Source organism: Pseudorca crassidens, chromosome 1, assembly GCF_039906515.1.
Source record: "Pseudorca crassidens isolate mPseCra1 chromosome 1, mPseCra1.hap1, whole genome shotgun sequence".
NCBI classification, from domain to species: domain Eukaryota; kingdom Metazoa; phylum Chordata; class Mammalia; order Artiodactyla; family Delphinidae; genus Pseudorca; species Pseudorca crassidens.
In genome coordinates, this window is record NC_090296.1 from 198,014,161 (window position 1) to 198,030,074 (window position 15,914).

The window sequence follows — 15,914 nt, forward strand, 5'->3', positions numbered from 1 at the left end:
TGGGAGTTGACTGAGAAAAGGAACTTTTGCAGCTGCTTTTCTAAGCCAACATTTCAAGTGACAGTGGTGAGCTGGAGGGGACCGTTTAAGCAGACAGGAAGTTTATTTAAATACTCGAAAAGCTGTTTAATAAAAGATGACATGGTCTATTCATAAGAGTGCACACTTGTGGCTCTGAAACTTATTTCCAAATTTCAGTAGCCTTCAAATTATAAAAGCATAGAATTTCCATAGGAGAAGAAGAACTTGGGGCTTGGTCATTTGCTCCACCCCCTGGGGTCTCATAGCAGTTAAGTAACTTGCTCTTAGTGACAGGCAGGTTCTATCTGCCGGATCTGTGCAGAGGCCTGTTTGACACTGTGCTCTCCCTAACTTTAGTTTTCTTTCTGTTTAACAATAGATGCTGTCTGTGGCACAGGTATGTTGTTAGGCTGTGCTCAGAATATAGCATAAAAGATTCTAGTACTTCTGAGTGGGAATATTCAGCATTTATATTTAAACTGATTTTAGTGCTTTTAACTTTTTCTTATCAAATGTGTTCATCAGTCAGTCTGTGAAAAATTTTCTTTATGACGCCTGACCTCCTTAATTTGTTTTATCACGTAGTTATTTTGGTTCCTGATTTCGGAAAAGAACTCTTTATGATTTGGAACCAAATAAAATTTATGATATTATAACTATATAATTAAATGTTAGATGATTCTCTTAACAGTCGTTTTCATGAAATAGTGGAACATCTATTTACCTTTATTACTAAGTGCACTTGTAATGATATTATGGTGAATAAAATCCAGCCCAACTTTGAGGGTGTTTTCTTTCTGTATTGTGGTGGGGTCTCTTTTTTTAGTTCTAATTGCTAAAAATAGTTTTTTTGTATTTGCAGCTGGTTTTAGAAGAAGTTTCCGTCTTAGTAGAAAAGATAAGAAAACAAATAAATCCATGTATGAGTGCAAGAAGAGTGACCAGTACGACACAGCCGATGTGCCCACATATGAGGAGGTGACACCCTATCGACGGCAGGTGAATGAGAACTACAGACTCGTTGTCTTGGTTGGTAAGTGATTGTTTTGTGTGTGATGCTGAGGAAATAAGTGAGACAGTGGGAATTTAACCTCAAAGAGAACAATGCTGGAAATTTTCAAGCTAAAAAAATCTCACCTTAACACCTTTTCTTCGGCCTCTAAAATGAAACCTTTAGTCTTTTTGTACCTATGACATCGAGGAGACTTTCAAGACCTCTGGGCCACGGCGTTGGCATCTTACTGGACCCTCTGTGGGACAGGGGAGAGCAAACACTGTCACAGTGTATTCAGCATATCAGGGCAACTAAGTAATAGAAATGAAAAAATTTAATGTAATCGCGTTTCCTTTGATTCATTTTGAGGCAGTAGCCATGGTATAAGCTTCCTATGGGTTTAGATCTTTGATGAAGTTCTAGGGTGTTTAAAGCTAGAGAGTTAGCGAAACCGCGAAAAGTAAGTATATGCGGGGATTTCCATAAATATTGGTCTGATTTGCATTAACATCCTAGCAGACGTCTTGTCCAGCCTTTAAGATAGGAGCAGACACAACCTTCGTGTCCCCACCCCACCCTTGTTTGTGTTTCTTTAAAAGTGTGGTGACAGGTGTATAGGCTCCAAGGATCAAAGCCAGTGATTTGGGGGGAAAATCTGGAGCCTAGAGTCTATCTCTTGTTGTGCCTTTATAAACTGAAGATGACACTTATGCGGATGAGAATAGATGGAAAAGCTAGAGAATCCCCCTTTTTATTAAGATGGGGTCCTTTGAAGGTAACAGCGTGTTCGTAACAGACGGTAGGTGACCAGTAGGAAATGATGCAGCTTCTCACATCCAGTGGCTCTGGAGGGGATCATGGCATCGCCAGATATTCCCACTGTTTGCACTATTTAGAAATACGTATTCACACACTCCAAGGTTTCCTTTAGTGACTGTGCCCTCTTCTAGTCTGTGTATACTGGACCCTCACCCCCTCTCCAACCCCACCTGGAAGAATGTTCTCCATAGGTCTTTTTGTTGCCTGGAGCGCTTACAGTGCCCCAGCTTCCCTCCTTGTGGAGCTGAGCGAGCGAGAGCCCAAGCCTTCCCCAGTTCCAAGTCCTGTTACCTCGTACTCGGGCTCCTTGGACCTCCTGCCCCTGTCCTCGCAGCACCCCTGCCCCGAGCCACCCCTCAGCAGCACCAGTCCCTGCAGAGTCCCTCCCAGCCCTGTCGCATACCTGCTCTTCACCCGAGGGGAGGTGTACTTTGTGATAAAAGGGCAGAGATAGTGTGATTTCCTACGTCCCCTTAAATCTAGATGGCCCTCTCTAGCCCAGGAGTTATTATTACAACTATATAACCTTTGGTTTTCTCTACGGGATCTAATTGAAAGAAGAAAGTAGGATAAACCTTGCCTTTTTTTCTTTCCTTTAGGTGCTAACAATAAAAAAAAAAAAAAACCCTTTCCTTGGGGCTAAGGAAGGGGAGATAGATGAGGATAAGTTATAAGTCTGAATACTAATCCAGGGAAGAATAAAATTAATCACAGAAGCAACTAACCATAGTTGGTGATTATGGAAAGGGAATAGCCACTCCCTAGAATCTTCCAAAGGAAAAGGGGCTGGGGAAAGCTTGGCCTCACACAGATAGAATTAATCATGGGTTTCTGTGAAATGGTACTGTATGCAGATGTCATTCTCCAGCCCTTGAAATTCCTAGTATCCATTTTGTAGATTCCTTGACACTTTTCAGGAATAGTTAATCCTGTTATCTGTGAATAGAGACAGTTTTGTTCCTTCTTGGCAGGAATTTTTTAATTCTCGCTTTATTGTATCTCCTCCTCACTCCAGGCTCCCCAGCGTGATGGTGAATGGCAGCGGTAGTATTCAGTCTTTCACCAGGAAGTATGATACTAGCTATAGGTTTAGCAAATTAAGCAAATTCCCTTCTATTATTAGTTTGCTGAGAGTATTTATCATGAACTGCTGTTGAATTTTGTCAAGTGGTTTTTGTCTGCATCAGTTGAGATGATTATATGTTTTCTGTCATTTGATCTGTTGAAATGCTGACTCGTATGGATTGATTTTTGAATGTTGAATGAGCCTCGCCATTCCCAGCACAACAAACTCCACTAAGTCGTGACATATTAGTCTTTTGTATAGTACTCCAGTTATCTAGCCTGCAGTTTTCTTACGATGTTTTTGTCTGCTTCTGTATCAAGGTAATGCTATATTCATAAAACATGTAGGGAACTGTTTCCTTCTCTTCATTTCTCTGGGGAGTTTCTGTAGAATTAGTATTATTATTTTTTTAAATGTTTGGTAAAATTCTCCAGTGAAAACACATTTGGGCATGGAGCCATCTTTTGGGGGACGTTTTTAACTACAAATTTAATTTCTTTAAAAAAAAGGGAGGGGGGAGAGAGAGAGAAGGGGTGGAGAGAGGGCGAGCAAGCATGTAAGAGAGTTCATCTCTACACACACACACACACACACACACACACACACACACACACACGACTGTTAGGTTTTCTTCTTTTTTATTTTTAACATCTTTATGGGAGTATAATTGCTTTACAATGGTGTCTTAGTTTCTGCTTTATAACAAAGTGAATCAGCTATATGTACACATATATCCCCATATCTCCTCCCTCTTGCATCTCCCTTCCACCCTCCCTATCCCACCCCTCCAGGCGATCACAAAGCACCGAGCTGAACTCCCTGTGCTATGCAGCTGCTTCCTACTAGCTATCTCTTTTACATTTGGTAGTGTATATATGTCCATGCCACTCTCTCACTTCGTCCCAGCTTATCCTTCCCCCTCCCTGTGTCCTCAAGTCCATTCCCTATGTCTGCATCTTTATTCCTGTCCTGCCTCTAGGTTCATCAGAACCATTTTTTTTTTTTACATTCCATATAAATGTGTTAGGATACGGTATTTGTTTTTCTCTTTCTGACTTATTTCACTCTTTATGACAGACTCTAGGTCCATCCATCTCACTACAGATAACTCAATTTCGTATCTTTTTATGGCTGAGTAATATTCCATTGTATATCTGTGCCACATCTTCTTTATCCATTCATCTGTCGATGGACACTTAGGTTGCTTCCATGTCCTGGCTATTGTAAATAGTGCTGCATTGAACATTGGGGTGCATGTGTCTTTTGGAATCATGGTTTTCTCTGGGTATATGCCCAGTAGTGGGATTGCTGGGTCATATGGTAATTCTATTTTTAGTTTTTTAAGGAACCTCCATACTGTTCTCCATAGTGGCTGTATCAATTTACATTCCCAACAACAGTGCAAGAGGGTTCCCTTTTCTCCACACCCTCTCCAGCATTAACTGTTTGTGGATTTTTTGGTGATGGTCATTCTGATTGGTGTGAGGTGATACCTCATTGTAGGTTTGATTTGCATTTCTGTAATGATCAGTGATGTTGAGCATCCTTTCATGAGTTTGTTGGCAGTCTGTATATCTTCTTTGGAGAAATGTCTGTTTAGGTCTTCTGCCCATTTTTGGATTGGGTAATTTGTTTTTTTGATATTGAGCTGCATGAGCTGCTTGTATATTTTGGAGATTAATCCTTTGTCAGTTGCTTCATTTGCAAATATTTTCTCCCATTCTGAGGGATGTCTTTTCATCTTGTTTATGGTTTCATTTGCTATGCAAAAGCTTTTAAGTTTCATTAGGTCCCATTTGTTTATTTTTGTTTTTATTTCCATTTCTCTAGAAGGTGGGTCAAAAAGGATCTTGCTGTGATGTATGTCATAGAGTGTTCTGCCTATGTTTTCCTCTAAGAGTTTGATAGTGTCTGGCCTTACATTTAGGTCTTTAATCCATTTTGAGCTTATTTTTGTGTATGGTGTTAGGGAGTGTTCTAATTTCATTCTTTTACATGTAGCTGTCCAGTTTTCCCAGCACCACTTATTGAAGAGGCTGTCTTTTCTCCATTATATATTCTTGCCTCCTTTATTAAAGATAAGGTGACCATATGTGTGTGGGTTTATCTCTGGGCTTTCTATCCTGTTCCATTGATCTATATTTCTTTTTTTGTGCCAGTACTGTACTGTCTTCATTACTGCAGCTTTGTAGTATAGTCTGAAGTCCAGGAGCCTGATTCCTCCAGCTCCATTTTTCTTTCTCAAAATTGCTTTGGCTATTCGGGGTCTTTTGTGTTTCCATACAAATTTTGAAATTTTTTGTTCTAGTTCTGTGAAAAATGCCATTGGTAGTTTGATAGGGGTTGCACTGAATCTGTAGTTTGCTTTGGGTAGTAGAGTCATTTTCACAATGTTGATTCTTCCAATCCAAGAACGTGGTATATCTCTCCATTTGTTTCTATCCTCTTTAATTTCTTTCATCAGTGTCTTATAGTTCTCTGCATACAAGTCATTTGTCTCCTTGATAGGTTTATTCGTAGGTATTTTATTCTTTTTGTTGCAATGGTAAATGAGAGTGTTTCCTTAATTACTGTTTCAGATTTTTCATCATTAGTGTATAGGAATGCCAGAGATTTCTGTGCATTAATTTTGTATCCTGCTACTTTACCAAATTCACTGATTAGCTCTAGTAGCTCTAGTAGTTTCCTGGTAGCATCTTTAGGATTCTCTATGTATAGTATCATGTCGTCTGCAAACAGTGACAATTTTACTTCTTCTTTTCCGATTTGGATTCCGTTTATGTCTTTTTCTTCTCTGATTGCTTTGGCTAAAACTTCCAAAACTATGTAGAATAATAGTGGTGAGAGTGGACAGCCTTTTTCTTGTTCCTGATCTTAGAGGAAATGGTTTCAGTTTTTCACCATTGAGAACGATGTTGGCTGTAAGTTTGTCATATATGGCCTTTATTATGCTGAGGTAAGTTCCCTCTATGCCAACTTTCTGGAGAGTTTTTATTATAAATGGGTGTTGAATTTTGTCAAAAGCTTTTTTTGCATCTGTTGAGATGATTATATGGTTTTTCTCCTTCAGTTTGTGAATACGGGATATCATATTGATTGACTCACGTATATTGAAGAATCCTTGCATTCCTGGGATAAACCCCACTTGATCATGGTGTATGATCCTTTTAATGTGCTTTTGGATTCTGTTTACTAGTATTTTTTTGAGGATTTTTGCATCTGTGTTCATCAGTGATATTGGCCTGTAGTTTTCTTTCTTTGTGACATCTTTGTCTGGTTTTGGTATCAGGGTGATGGTGGCCTCGTAGAAGGAATTTGGGAGTGTTTCTCCCTCTGCTGTATTTTGGAAGAGTTTGAGAAGGATAGGTGTTAGCTCTTCCCTAAATGTTTGATAGAATTTGCCTGTGAAGCCATCTGGTCCTGGGGTTTTGTTTGCTAGAAAATTTTTAATCACAGTTTCAATTTCTGTGCTTGTGATTGGTCTGTTTATATTTTCTATTTTTCCTTGTTCAGTCTTGGAAGGTTCTGCTTTTCTTAGAATTTGTCCATTTCCTCCAGGTTGTCAATTTTATTGACATAGAGTTGCTTGTAGTAACCTCTCATGATCCTTTGTATCTCTACAGTGTCAGTTGTTACTTCTCCTTTTTCATTTCTGATTCTATTGATATGAGTCTTCTCCCTGTTTTTCTTGATGAGTCTGGCTAATGATTTATCAATTTTGTTTATCTTCTCAAAGAACCAGCTTTTAGTTTTATTTATCTTTGCTATTGTTTCCTTCATTTCTTTTTCATTTATTTCTGATCTGATCTTTATGATTTCTTTCCATCTGCTAACTTTGTGGGGGGTTTGTGTTCTTCTTTCTCTAATTGCTTTCAGTGCAAGGTTAGGTTGTTTATTCGAGATTTTTTGTTGTTTCCTGAGGTAGGATTGTATTGCTATAAAACTCCCTCTCAGAACTGCTTTTGCTGCATCCCATAGGTTTTGGGTCGTCGTGTTTTCATTGTCATTTGTTTCTAGGTATTTTTTGATTTCCTCTTTGATTTCCTCAGTGATCTCTTGGTTATTTAGTAGTGTACTGTTTAGCCTCCACTTGTTTGTATTTTTTAAAGGTTTTTTCCTGTAATTGATATCTAATCTCATAGCGTTGTGGTCAGAAAAGATACTTGATATAATTTCAGTTTTCTTAAATTTACCAAGGCTTGATTTGTGACCCAAGATATGATCTATCCTGGAAAATGTTCTATGAGCACTTGGGAAGAAAATGTATTCTGTTGGTTTTGGATGGAACGTCCTGTAAATATCAGTTAAGTCCATCTTGTTTAATGTATCATTTAAAGCTTGTGATTCCTTATTTATTTTCATTTTGGATGATCTGTCCATTGGTGAAAGTGAGGTGTTAAAAGTCCCCTACTATGATTGTATTACTGTCAGTTTCCCCTTTGGTTGCTGTTAGCATTTGCCTTATGTACTGAGGTGCTCCTGTGTTGCGTGCATATTTACAGTTGTTATATCTTCTTCTTGGCTTGATCCCTTTATCATTATATAATGTCCTTCTTTGTCTCTTGTAATAGTATTTATTTTAAAGTCTATTTTGTCTGGTAGGAGAATTGCTACTCCAGCTTTCTTTTGGTTTCCATTTGCATGGCATACCTTTTTCCATCCCCTCACTTTCAGTGTGTATGTGTCCCTAGGTCTGAAGTGGGTCTCTTGTAGACAGCATATATATGGGTGTTGTTTTTGTATCCATTCAGCCAGTTTATGTCTTTTGGTGGGAGCATTTAATCCATTTACATTTACGTTAATTATCAGTATGCATGTTCCTATTCCCATTTTTCTTAATTGTTTTGGGTTTGTTATTGTAGGTCTTTTCCTTCTCTTGTGTTTCAGACCTAGAGAGGATCCTTTAGCGTTTGTTGTAAAGCTGGTTTGGTGGTACTGAAATCTCTTAGCTTTTGCTTGTCTCTAAGGTTTTTAATTTCTCCATCGAATCTGAATGAGATCCTTGTTGAGTAGAGTAATCTTGGTTGTAGGTGCTTCCCTTTCATCACTTTAAATATGTCCTGCCACCCCATTCTGGCTTGCAGAGTTTCTGCTGAAAGGTCAGCTGTTAACCTTATGGGGATTCCCGGTATGTTATTTGTTGTTTTCCCCTTGCTGCTTTTATTATTTTTTCTGTGTATTTAGTTTTTGATAGTTTGATTAATATGTGTCTTGGTGGGTTTCTCCTTGGATTTATCCTGTATCGGACTCTCTGCTTTTCCTGGGCTTGATTGACTATGTCCTTTCCCATATTAGGGAAGTTTTCAACTATAATCTCTTCAAATATTTTCTCAGTCCCTTTCTTTTTCTCTTCTTCTTCTGGAACCCCTATAATTCGAATGTTGGTGCGTTTAATGTTGTCCCAGAGGTCTCTGAGACTGTCCTCAATTCTTTTCATTCTTCTTTCTTTATTGTGCTCTGCGATAGTTATTTCCTCTGTTTTATCTTCCAGGTCACTTATCCGTTCTTCTGTCTCAGTTATTCTTCTGTTGATTCCTTCTAGAGAATTTTTAATTTCATTTTTCGTGTTATTCATCATTGTTTGTTTGCTCTTTAGTTCTTTTAGGTCCTTGTTAAACGTTTCTTGTATTTTCTCCATTCTGTTTCCAAGATGTTGGATCATCTTTACTATAATTACTCTGAATTCTTTTTCAGGTAGACTGCCTATTTCCTCTTCATTTGTTTGGTCTGGTGGGTTTTTGCCTTGCTCCTTCATCTGCTGTGTGTTTCTCTGTCTTTTCATTTCGCTTAATGAAAAGCTGTGTGTTTGCGGTCTCCTTTACACAGGCTGCAGGTTTGTAGTTCCCGTTGTTTTTGGTGTTTGCCCCCAGTGGCTAAGGTTGGTTCAGTGGGTTGTGTAGGCTTCCTGGTGGAGGGGACTGGTGCCTGTGTTCTGGTGGATGAGGCTGGATCTTGTCTTTCTGGTGGGCAGGACCACATCCGGTGGTGTGTTTTGGGGTGTCTGTGGCCTTATTATGATTTTAGGCAGCCTCTGTTCTAATGGGTGGGGTTGTGTTTCTGTCTTGCTAGTTGTTTGTCATAGGGTGTCCAGCACTGTAACTTGCTGGTTGTTGAGTGGAGCTGGGTCTTAGTGGTAAGATGGAGATCTCTGGTAGAGCTTTCACCATTTGATATTATGTGGAGGTGGGAGGTCTCTGGTTGACCAATGTCCAGAACTCAGCTCTCCCATCTCAGAGGCACAGGCCTGACACCTGGCCAGAGCACCAAGACCCTGTCAGCCACACAGCTCAGAAGAAAAGGGAGAAAAAAAAGAGAGAGAGAGAGGGAGGGAGGGAGGAAGAAAGTAAAACAAAGTTATTAAAATAAAAAATTTTAAAACCATTAAAAATTTTTAAAAAAAGAAAGAAGAGAGCAACCGAATCAAAAAACAAATCCACCAATGATAACAAGCACTAAAAACTATACTTCAAAAAAAAAAACGGACCGACAGAACCCTAGGACATATGGTAAAAGCAAAGCTATACAGACAAAATCACAAAAAGAAGCATGCACATACACACTCATAAAAAGGGAAAAAGGAAAAATACATATATAAAAAGGAAGAGAGCAACCAAATCAATAATGATAATCTACCAATCTACCAAATCTACCAATGATAATAAACTGTAAATACTAAGCTAAGATAAATATAAAACCAGAAATAAATTAGATGCGGAAACCAAACCTAAGTCTACAGTTGCTCCCAAAGTCCGCTGCCTCAATTTTGGGATGAGTCGTTGTCTATTCATGTATTCCACAGATGCAGGTGCATCAAGTTGATTGTGGAGCTTTAATCCGCTGCTCCTGAGGCTGCTGGGAGAGATTTCCCTTTCTCTTCTTTGTTCGCACAGCTCCCGGGGCTCAGCTTTGGATTTGGCCCCGCCTCTGCGTGTAGGTCGCTGGAGGGCGTCTGTTCTTCGCTCAGACAGGACGGGGTTAAAGGAGCCGCTGATTCGGGGGCTCTGGCTCACTCAGGCCGGGGGGAGGGAGGGGCACGGCGTGCGGGGTGAGCCTGCGTCGGCAGAGGCCGGCGTGACGTTGCACCAGCCTGAGGTGTGCCGTGCGTTCTCCCGGGGAAGTTGTCCCTGCATCCCGGGACCCTGGCAGTGGCGAGCTGCACAGAGTCCCTGGAAGGGGAGTGTGGACAGTGACCTGTGCTCGCACACAGGCCCCTTGGGGGCGGCAGCAGCAGCCTTAGCGTCTCCCGCCCGTCCCTGGGGTCCGCGCTGTTAGTCGCGGCTCGCGCCCGTCCCTGGGGTCCGCACTGTTAGCCGCGGCTCGCGCCCGTCTCTGGAGCTCCTTTAAGCGGCGCTCTGAATCCCCTCTCCTCGCGCACCAGGAAACAAAGAGGGAAGAAAAAGTCTCTTGCCTTTTCGGCAGGTCCAGGCTTTTCCCCGGACTCCCTCCCGGCCAGCCGTGGCGCACTAACCCCTGCAGGCTGTGTTCACGCCGCCAACCCCAGTCCTCTCCCTGCGCTCCGACCGAAGCCCGAGTCTCAGCTCCCAGCCCCGCCCGCCCCGGCGGGGGAGCAGACAGGCCTCTCGGGCTGGTGAGTGCCGGTCGGCCCGATCCTCTGTGCGGGAATCTCCCCGCTTTGCCCCCCGCACCCCTGTGGCTGCGCTCTCCTCTGCGGCTCCGAAGCTCCCCCCTCCGCCACCCGCAGTCTCCGCCCGTGAAGGGGCTCGTGGTGTGTGGACACCTATCCTCCTTCACGGCTCCCTCCCACTGGTGCAGGTCCCGTCCCTATCCTTTTGTTTCTGTTTATTCTTTTTTCTTTTACCCTACCCAGGTACGTGGGGGGTTTCTTGCCTTTTGGGAGGTCTGAGGTCTTCTGCCAGCGTTCAGTAGGTGTTCTGTAGGAGCTGTTCCACGTGTAGATGTATTTCTGATGTATTTGTGGGGAGGAACGTGATCTCCGCGTCTTTACTATTCCACCATCTTGAAGGTCCTCCCTAGGTTATCTTCTTGAGTGAGCTTTGCCAGTTTGTCTGAAGGAATTTGTCCATTTCATCCAAGGTGCCAATTACATAAGCATAAAGTTGTTCATGATATTCCTTTATTATCATGAATGGGCTGTAATATCCTGTGGTAGTGTCCCCACTTTCATGCCTGATATCATAATTTGTGTCTTCGCTCTTACATCAATTATCTATTGTTGTATAATAAGTTACTGCAAACTTGGTGACTTTCAAATAGCAAAATGTGTATTGTAGGAAGGTTTCTGTGGGTCAGAATTGGGGAGTTTGGTCATGACTTAGCTGGTCCTCTGTTCCATGGCCCCAACAGGGCTGCAGACGTATCTGGGGCAGAGGCAAGGGTCTTATTTGAATTCTAGACCGATGAAGGATCTGCTTCCGAGACCACGTGGTGTCGGCAGGATTCACAGGCCACCCCTAATTCCTTCCCACTTGGGAGCTGCTTCATCAAAGTGTGTGAACTGAGAAGGTAATCAAGAGTCAGCCCGGAGCTGGAGGCCACAGCCTCACACGGCCTGGCAACACATTCCACATTCTGTTGGTTAGAAGCAAATCACAGGTTTCACTCACATTCACAGAGAGGGAGTTTACACAAGGGTGTTAAGAGCAGGAGGTGAGGGTCATTGCTGGCCTTCTTGGAGTCCACCTGCCTAGCTCTTTGTCCAATTTATCGGTCTTTTATAGCACCAAATTTACATTTAACATTTTAAAAACTTTTCTCTTCACAATTTCATTGATTTCTGCTCTTTATTATTATTTCCTTTCTCTGCCTACTTTGGATTTATTTAATTTCTCTTTTTCTAGTTTTATCAAGTTGAATCTTAGATCATTGAACACAGGTAATTGTGCATAGATGTAAATTTAAATTTCCCTCTAAGCACTGCATCCTACGAATTCTGATCTGTTATGTTTTTATAACATATCATTCAGGTCAGAATATTTTCTAAATTCCTTTGTAACTTCTTTGACCAGTGAATTGTTTGCAAACATGTTATTTAATTTCCAAATGCTTGGGGATTATCCAAATATCTTTTGGTTATTGATTTCTTGTTTAATTTCATTATAGTCAGAGAATATGCTTTGTATGATTTCAATTAAGTTTGTCAGAATTTTTTTTTTTCTGGCCCAGAATATGGTCTGTGTTGTTGAATGTTCTGTGTGTATTTAAAAAGAATGTGTTCTGTTGTTGTTGAATAGAGTATTTTATAAATATTATTTAAGTCAACTTGGTTGATAATGTTATTCAGGTCTTCTGTATTCTTACTAATTATTTGTCCATTTGTTCTGTTAATTGTTGGGGAAAGAATTAAGTTCTCTGTAACGGTAGCTGTGTCTGTTTCTCTTTTTACCTCAGTCCACTTTGTTTAATAGGTTTAGAAGCTCTGTTGCTAGGTAGATACACATGTAGGAGTACTATGTTTTCTTAATGAATCCACTCTTACTATGTAATACTCTTTTTTACCCCACGTAATGTTCATTGTTCTGAAGTCTGCTCTGTATGATATATAATGTAGCCACTCAGGCTTTCTTTTGCTTGTTATTTGCCTGGTACATCACTTTCTGTCTTTTTACTTTAACCCATCTATATGTTTATTTTTTGCGGTTTTTTTTTTTTTCAGACAGCCATAGTATTGGGTCTCATTTTAGTTATCCAATCTCACCATCAGTGTCTTTAATTGATATGTTTAAACTTTAACATATACGTTTATATATATATATTAAATAACGGTTTTAAGTCTACTGTTTTATTATTTGTTTTCTGTTTGGCCATTTGTATTTTTTTAAATTTTTCTTTGTTCCCATTTCTGCCTTCTTTTGGGTTATGTGACTATTTTTTCTTATTTGATTTAAATAAATTTGATGACTTTTTGGCTTTATCTCTATGTGTAATTATTCTCTAGTTCTTTTCAGGTTTTTTCCTTATCTTTGCTTTTTAGCTGTTGGATTATGATGTATCTTTTATTTTGAGTTTAACCTGTCAGGATTTCCTGGACTCCTCAAATCTGAAAATTTATGACATTCACCAAATTTTAGAAATTTTTGGCCATCTTTTTTCAAAGACTTTTTTGCCCCAGCCTCTTTCCCCTCTACTTCTGGGGCTCCAGTAGCACATATGTTAGACCCTTCACTGTTGTCTCACAAGTTTTTCCAAGTGTTTCTCTGTTTCTCATATTTGATGATTTGTATTGGTTTATCTTCAAGGTCTCTGACCCTTTCCCTCATCACCTCTGCTTTGCTGTTGAGCCCACTGAGCAAACTTTCTTTCTTTCAGGTATTGTATGTTCTTCAATTGGGAAATTACCAGTTCTTTTTCATAGTTTTTGTTTACCTAGTAAGAATTTCATTTTTCCATTCATTTCAAGTGTGCTTACTTTCACCTCGTGAAGCTTAGCTGCTTTCTTGTCTTGGAAAATTCCAACATCAGGGTCATCTTGGGGTCAGCATCTGTTGTGTTTTTCCTTGAAAATTCGTCACCTTTACCTGGTTCTTTGTATGTTGAATCATTTTTCTGCACCCTGGACGTTCTGAACATTATTTCATACAGACTTCGGGTCTTACTGTATTCCACTGGAAGCAGGCTGTCAGCCTGACTGGGCTCCCTCTGCATGCCTCAGTTCAGTTTTCAAGTCTTTGCTGCTTTGGGTCTGTGCCATGCGTGTGGCACTTGGGGTCGTCAGAGGCACTGGTTTGAATCTTAGTTCATTTTTCCAAGCCTCCGTTATGCTGCTTTGGGTTCATCTCACTCACGCACAGCTTCAGGGTAAAGCATATCTTTGTGGGGTCTTAGCTGTTCGGCCCGCTGCTCCACGGTCGGCCCGCTGCTCCACAGTCGGCCCACTGCTCCACAGTTCAGCTCTGAGAGAGACTCACCCTCTGGGCAAAGCCCAAGAAGAGATAAAAAAGATAAAATGGGAGACTTCAGCCCCTTGGGGTCACCTCTCCAGACCTGGCTTCCTTTTACTCTCTGCCCACTTTTGTTTGCTTTTCCAGAGCCCCAGAGTACTGCTTTCTGTGTGCCGTCCAGCGGTGTCCGTTGTAATCGGTGGGCCAGGTAGGCTGTACTGAGCTTACCCCCCTGGAGTGGAGCTAGAGCTCCCAGCGTGTACAGCTGTGCAGACTGGCACTCCGCAGTCAGCCTCCTCAGAATGGGGTGACACAGCCCTAACTTTCATGTCTCCTGCTCACAGTTTCAAAGGGTCATCAGAAGAAAAACACAGCATCGTCCCAGCTACTTTTTAAGGTAAATTAATGGTCCCAGAAATATGTATCACAACATTCCACTGTGAGCCCAAAATCACAGAGTGACCTGCAGTGTTTTGGCTTCTGCTTTACATGAGTATTGACTGTCTAGATCCACAGTCATTGAACTAAAACATATCTGGGTGAGCTCTTTAATGAAGAGGTTAGTTTAATTGTAGGCACTTATCTTGCCCTAAATCCCCTTTGCATCTTGATCTTCAGGTTCCTGGCTCCTGTCTCTAAATTGAATGTGGACCCTGTCTTGTGGGCCAGGTGTCTTAGTCTTCAAACAAGCACACTGCTTGCTCTTGTCACTGTATATTTACATTCCCAGCAGGATCCTAGAGCTTTCTTCATTTTAATTTTAGTTGTTTAGCATGTGACATCACTCAGACTGCAGGAACTGCTCTTTCTCTGTCTCCTTCTTGCAATTCCTTAGGTTTCTGAGGCCTGATTTTCAGGGGAAATTTCCCTTTTATCTCCCCAAAGGAGTGTTACCCTCAAGCAGCTCCTGCACTGGAGATGCTAAGTGTTGATGCTTCCAAGTGGTGCAGTCAGTGACGATCCTTATTTCCTGTGCTGTGCTTCTCCCCCACTAGCATTTCCTTGCTCTTTGGAGTCTTCCAGGCCTTGAGTGAATAATTAATTGCATTACTTCAACAACAAGCAAAACACCCTTTTTTATGACTTAGATTTCTCTATTATGGACTAAGATCTAACTATAGCGTTTTATGACTCTCTGCTGTTCCCAACTGCGTTCAAAGTGTCCCAACTGTTTTTCAATTTTAACTTGTTTCTTAAGTCAGCCCTGACCTTCCTCTGCCCTGCGTAATAACAGTAGCTAATATGTATTGAGTGCCCTGCGTAATAACAGTCGCCAACACCTATCGAGTGCCCTGCGTAATAACGGTAGCCATTATGTATTGAGTGCCAGGCGCTGTACTCAGTTCTGTGCTTATATTATTTCATTCAGCCCCCACCATGACTATGAGGTAATACTTTTCATATCCCCATTTTACAGAAGAAACTCAAGCACAAAGAGGAGAGAGGTTACTTGCCCAAGATCCAGCTACTAAGCTGTGGAACCAGTTCAGACCCAGACAGTTCAAGACCAGAGCCTTAGTTCCTTATCTCACTGGGGAATATTGCTTCTAATCTGAAAAATCAGGGCTGTGCCGACACTGTTTGCCGGTTCCAAATATCCTACTTTTCTCTTTCTTTGATTTAGGGCCCATCCATTCATTTTTCTGACACATAGCTCCATGTTTTGTGGAAGTTTAGATCTGAGTCTACCAGGAGTGTGTCTCGTGCAGGAGTCACGTTTCCACTCGGGGCCTCGGGGTCAGGCCAGCCCTGCCTTCCCTCCCTGCGCCATCTACGAAGGGCCCCGCGTTGCCCACAGCATCACGGGTCCGCTTACCTTACTGGTCTGCTTTCCTGCTCCTTACGTCTGCCAGCTCCTCCCTGAAGTATCCTAGCAGATTTGCCTGCCCTTTTCCTCTTCGCTCTCTTCACATGTTGGGCAGCCCACCTGGGTAGCTCTCCCGGCCACCAGGAAGGGCTCCGGGCTTGCTTTGACCGTCTCCTCTGTCTTCAGGCTTCGGCCGTAGCCCGCGGCCACGTTGTGATGGTGGAGACAGACGCGCCTGCTACCCCAGCGGGGTAGCCTGCAGCCCCTGCTCCGGCACTTACCAAACTTTAAAAGGCATTTGACTCACCTGGGGATCTTGTTCATATGCAGGTTCTGAGCTCATACCCT

General features: G+C 41.7%; 1 protein-coding gene across 5 annotated transcripts in view; it reads left to right on the top strand.

Annotated features, from left to right (window-relative positions):
- MPP7 (MAGUK p55 scaffold protein 7) overlaps nt 1-15,914 on the top strand; it is a 249,485-nt gene that overhangs the window by 195,336 nt on the left and 38,235 nt on the right. For 3 of the 5 annotated variants that reach the window (XM_067705699.1, XM_067705690.1, XM_067705717.1), the window contains 2 exons: nt 401-418; nt 884-1,054. In XM_067705699.1, coding sequence (XP_067561800.1) covers nt 401-418; nt 884-1,054 — 189 coding nt within the window. The remainder of the gene's footprint in view (nt 1-400; nt 419-883; nt 1,055-15,914) is intronic. The other 2 variants (XM_067705708.1, XM_067705726.1) reach the window with 1 other exon arrangement.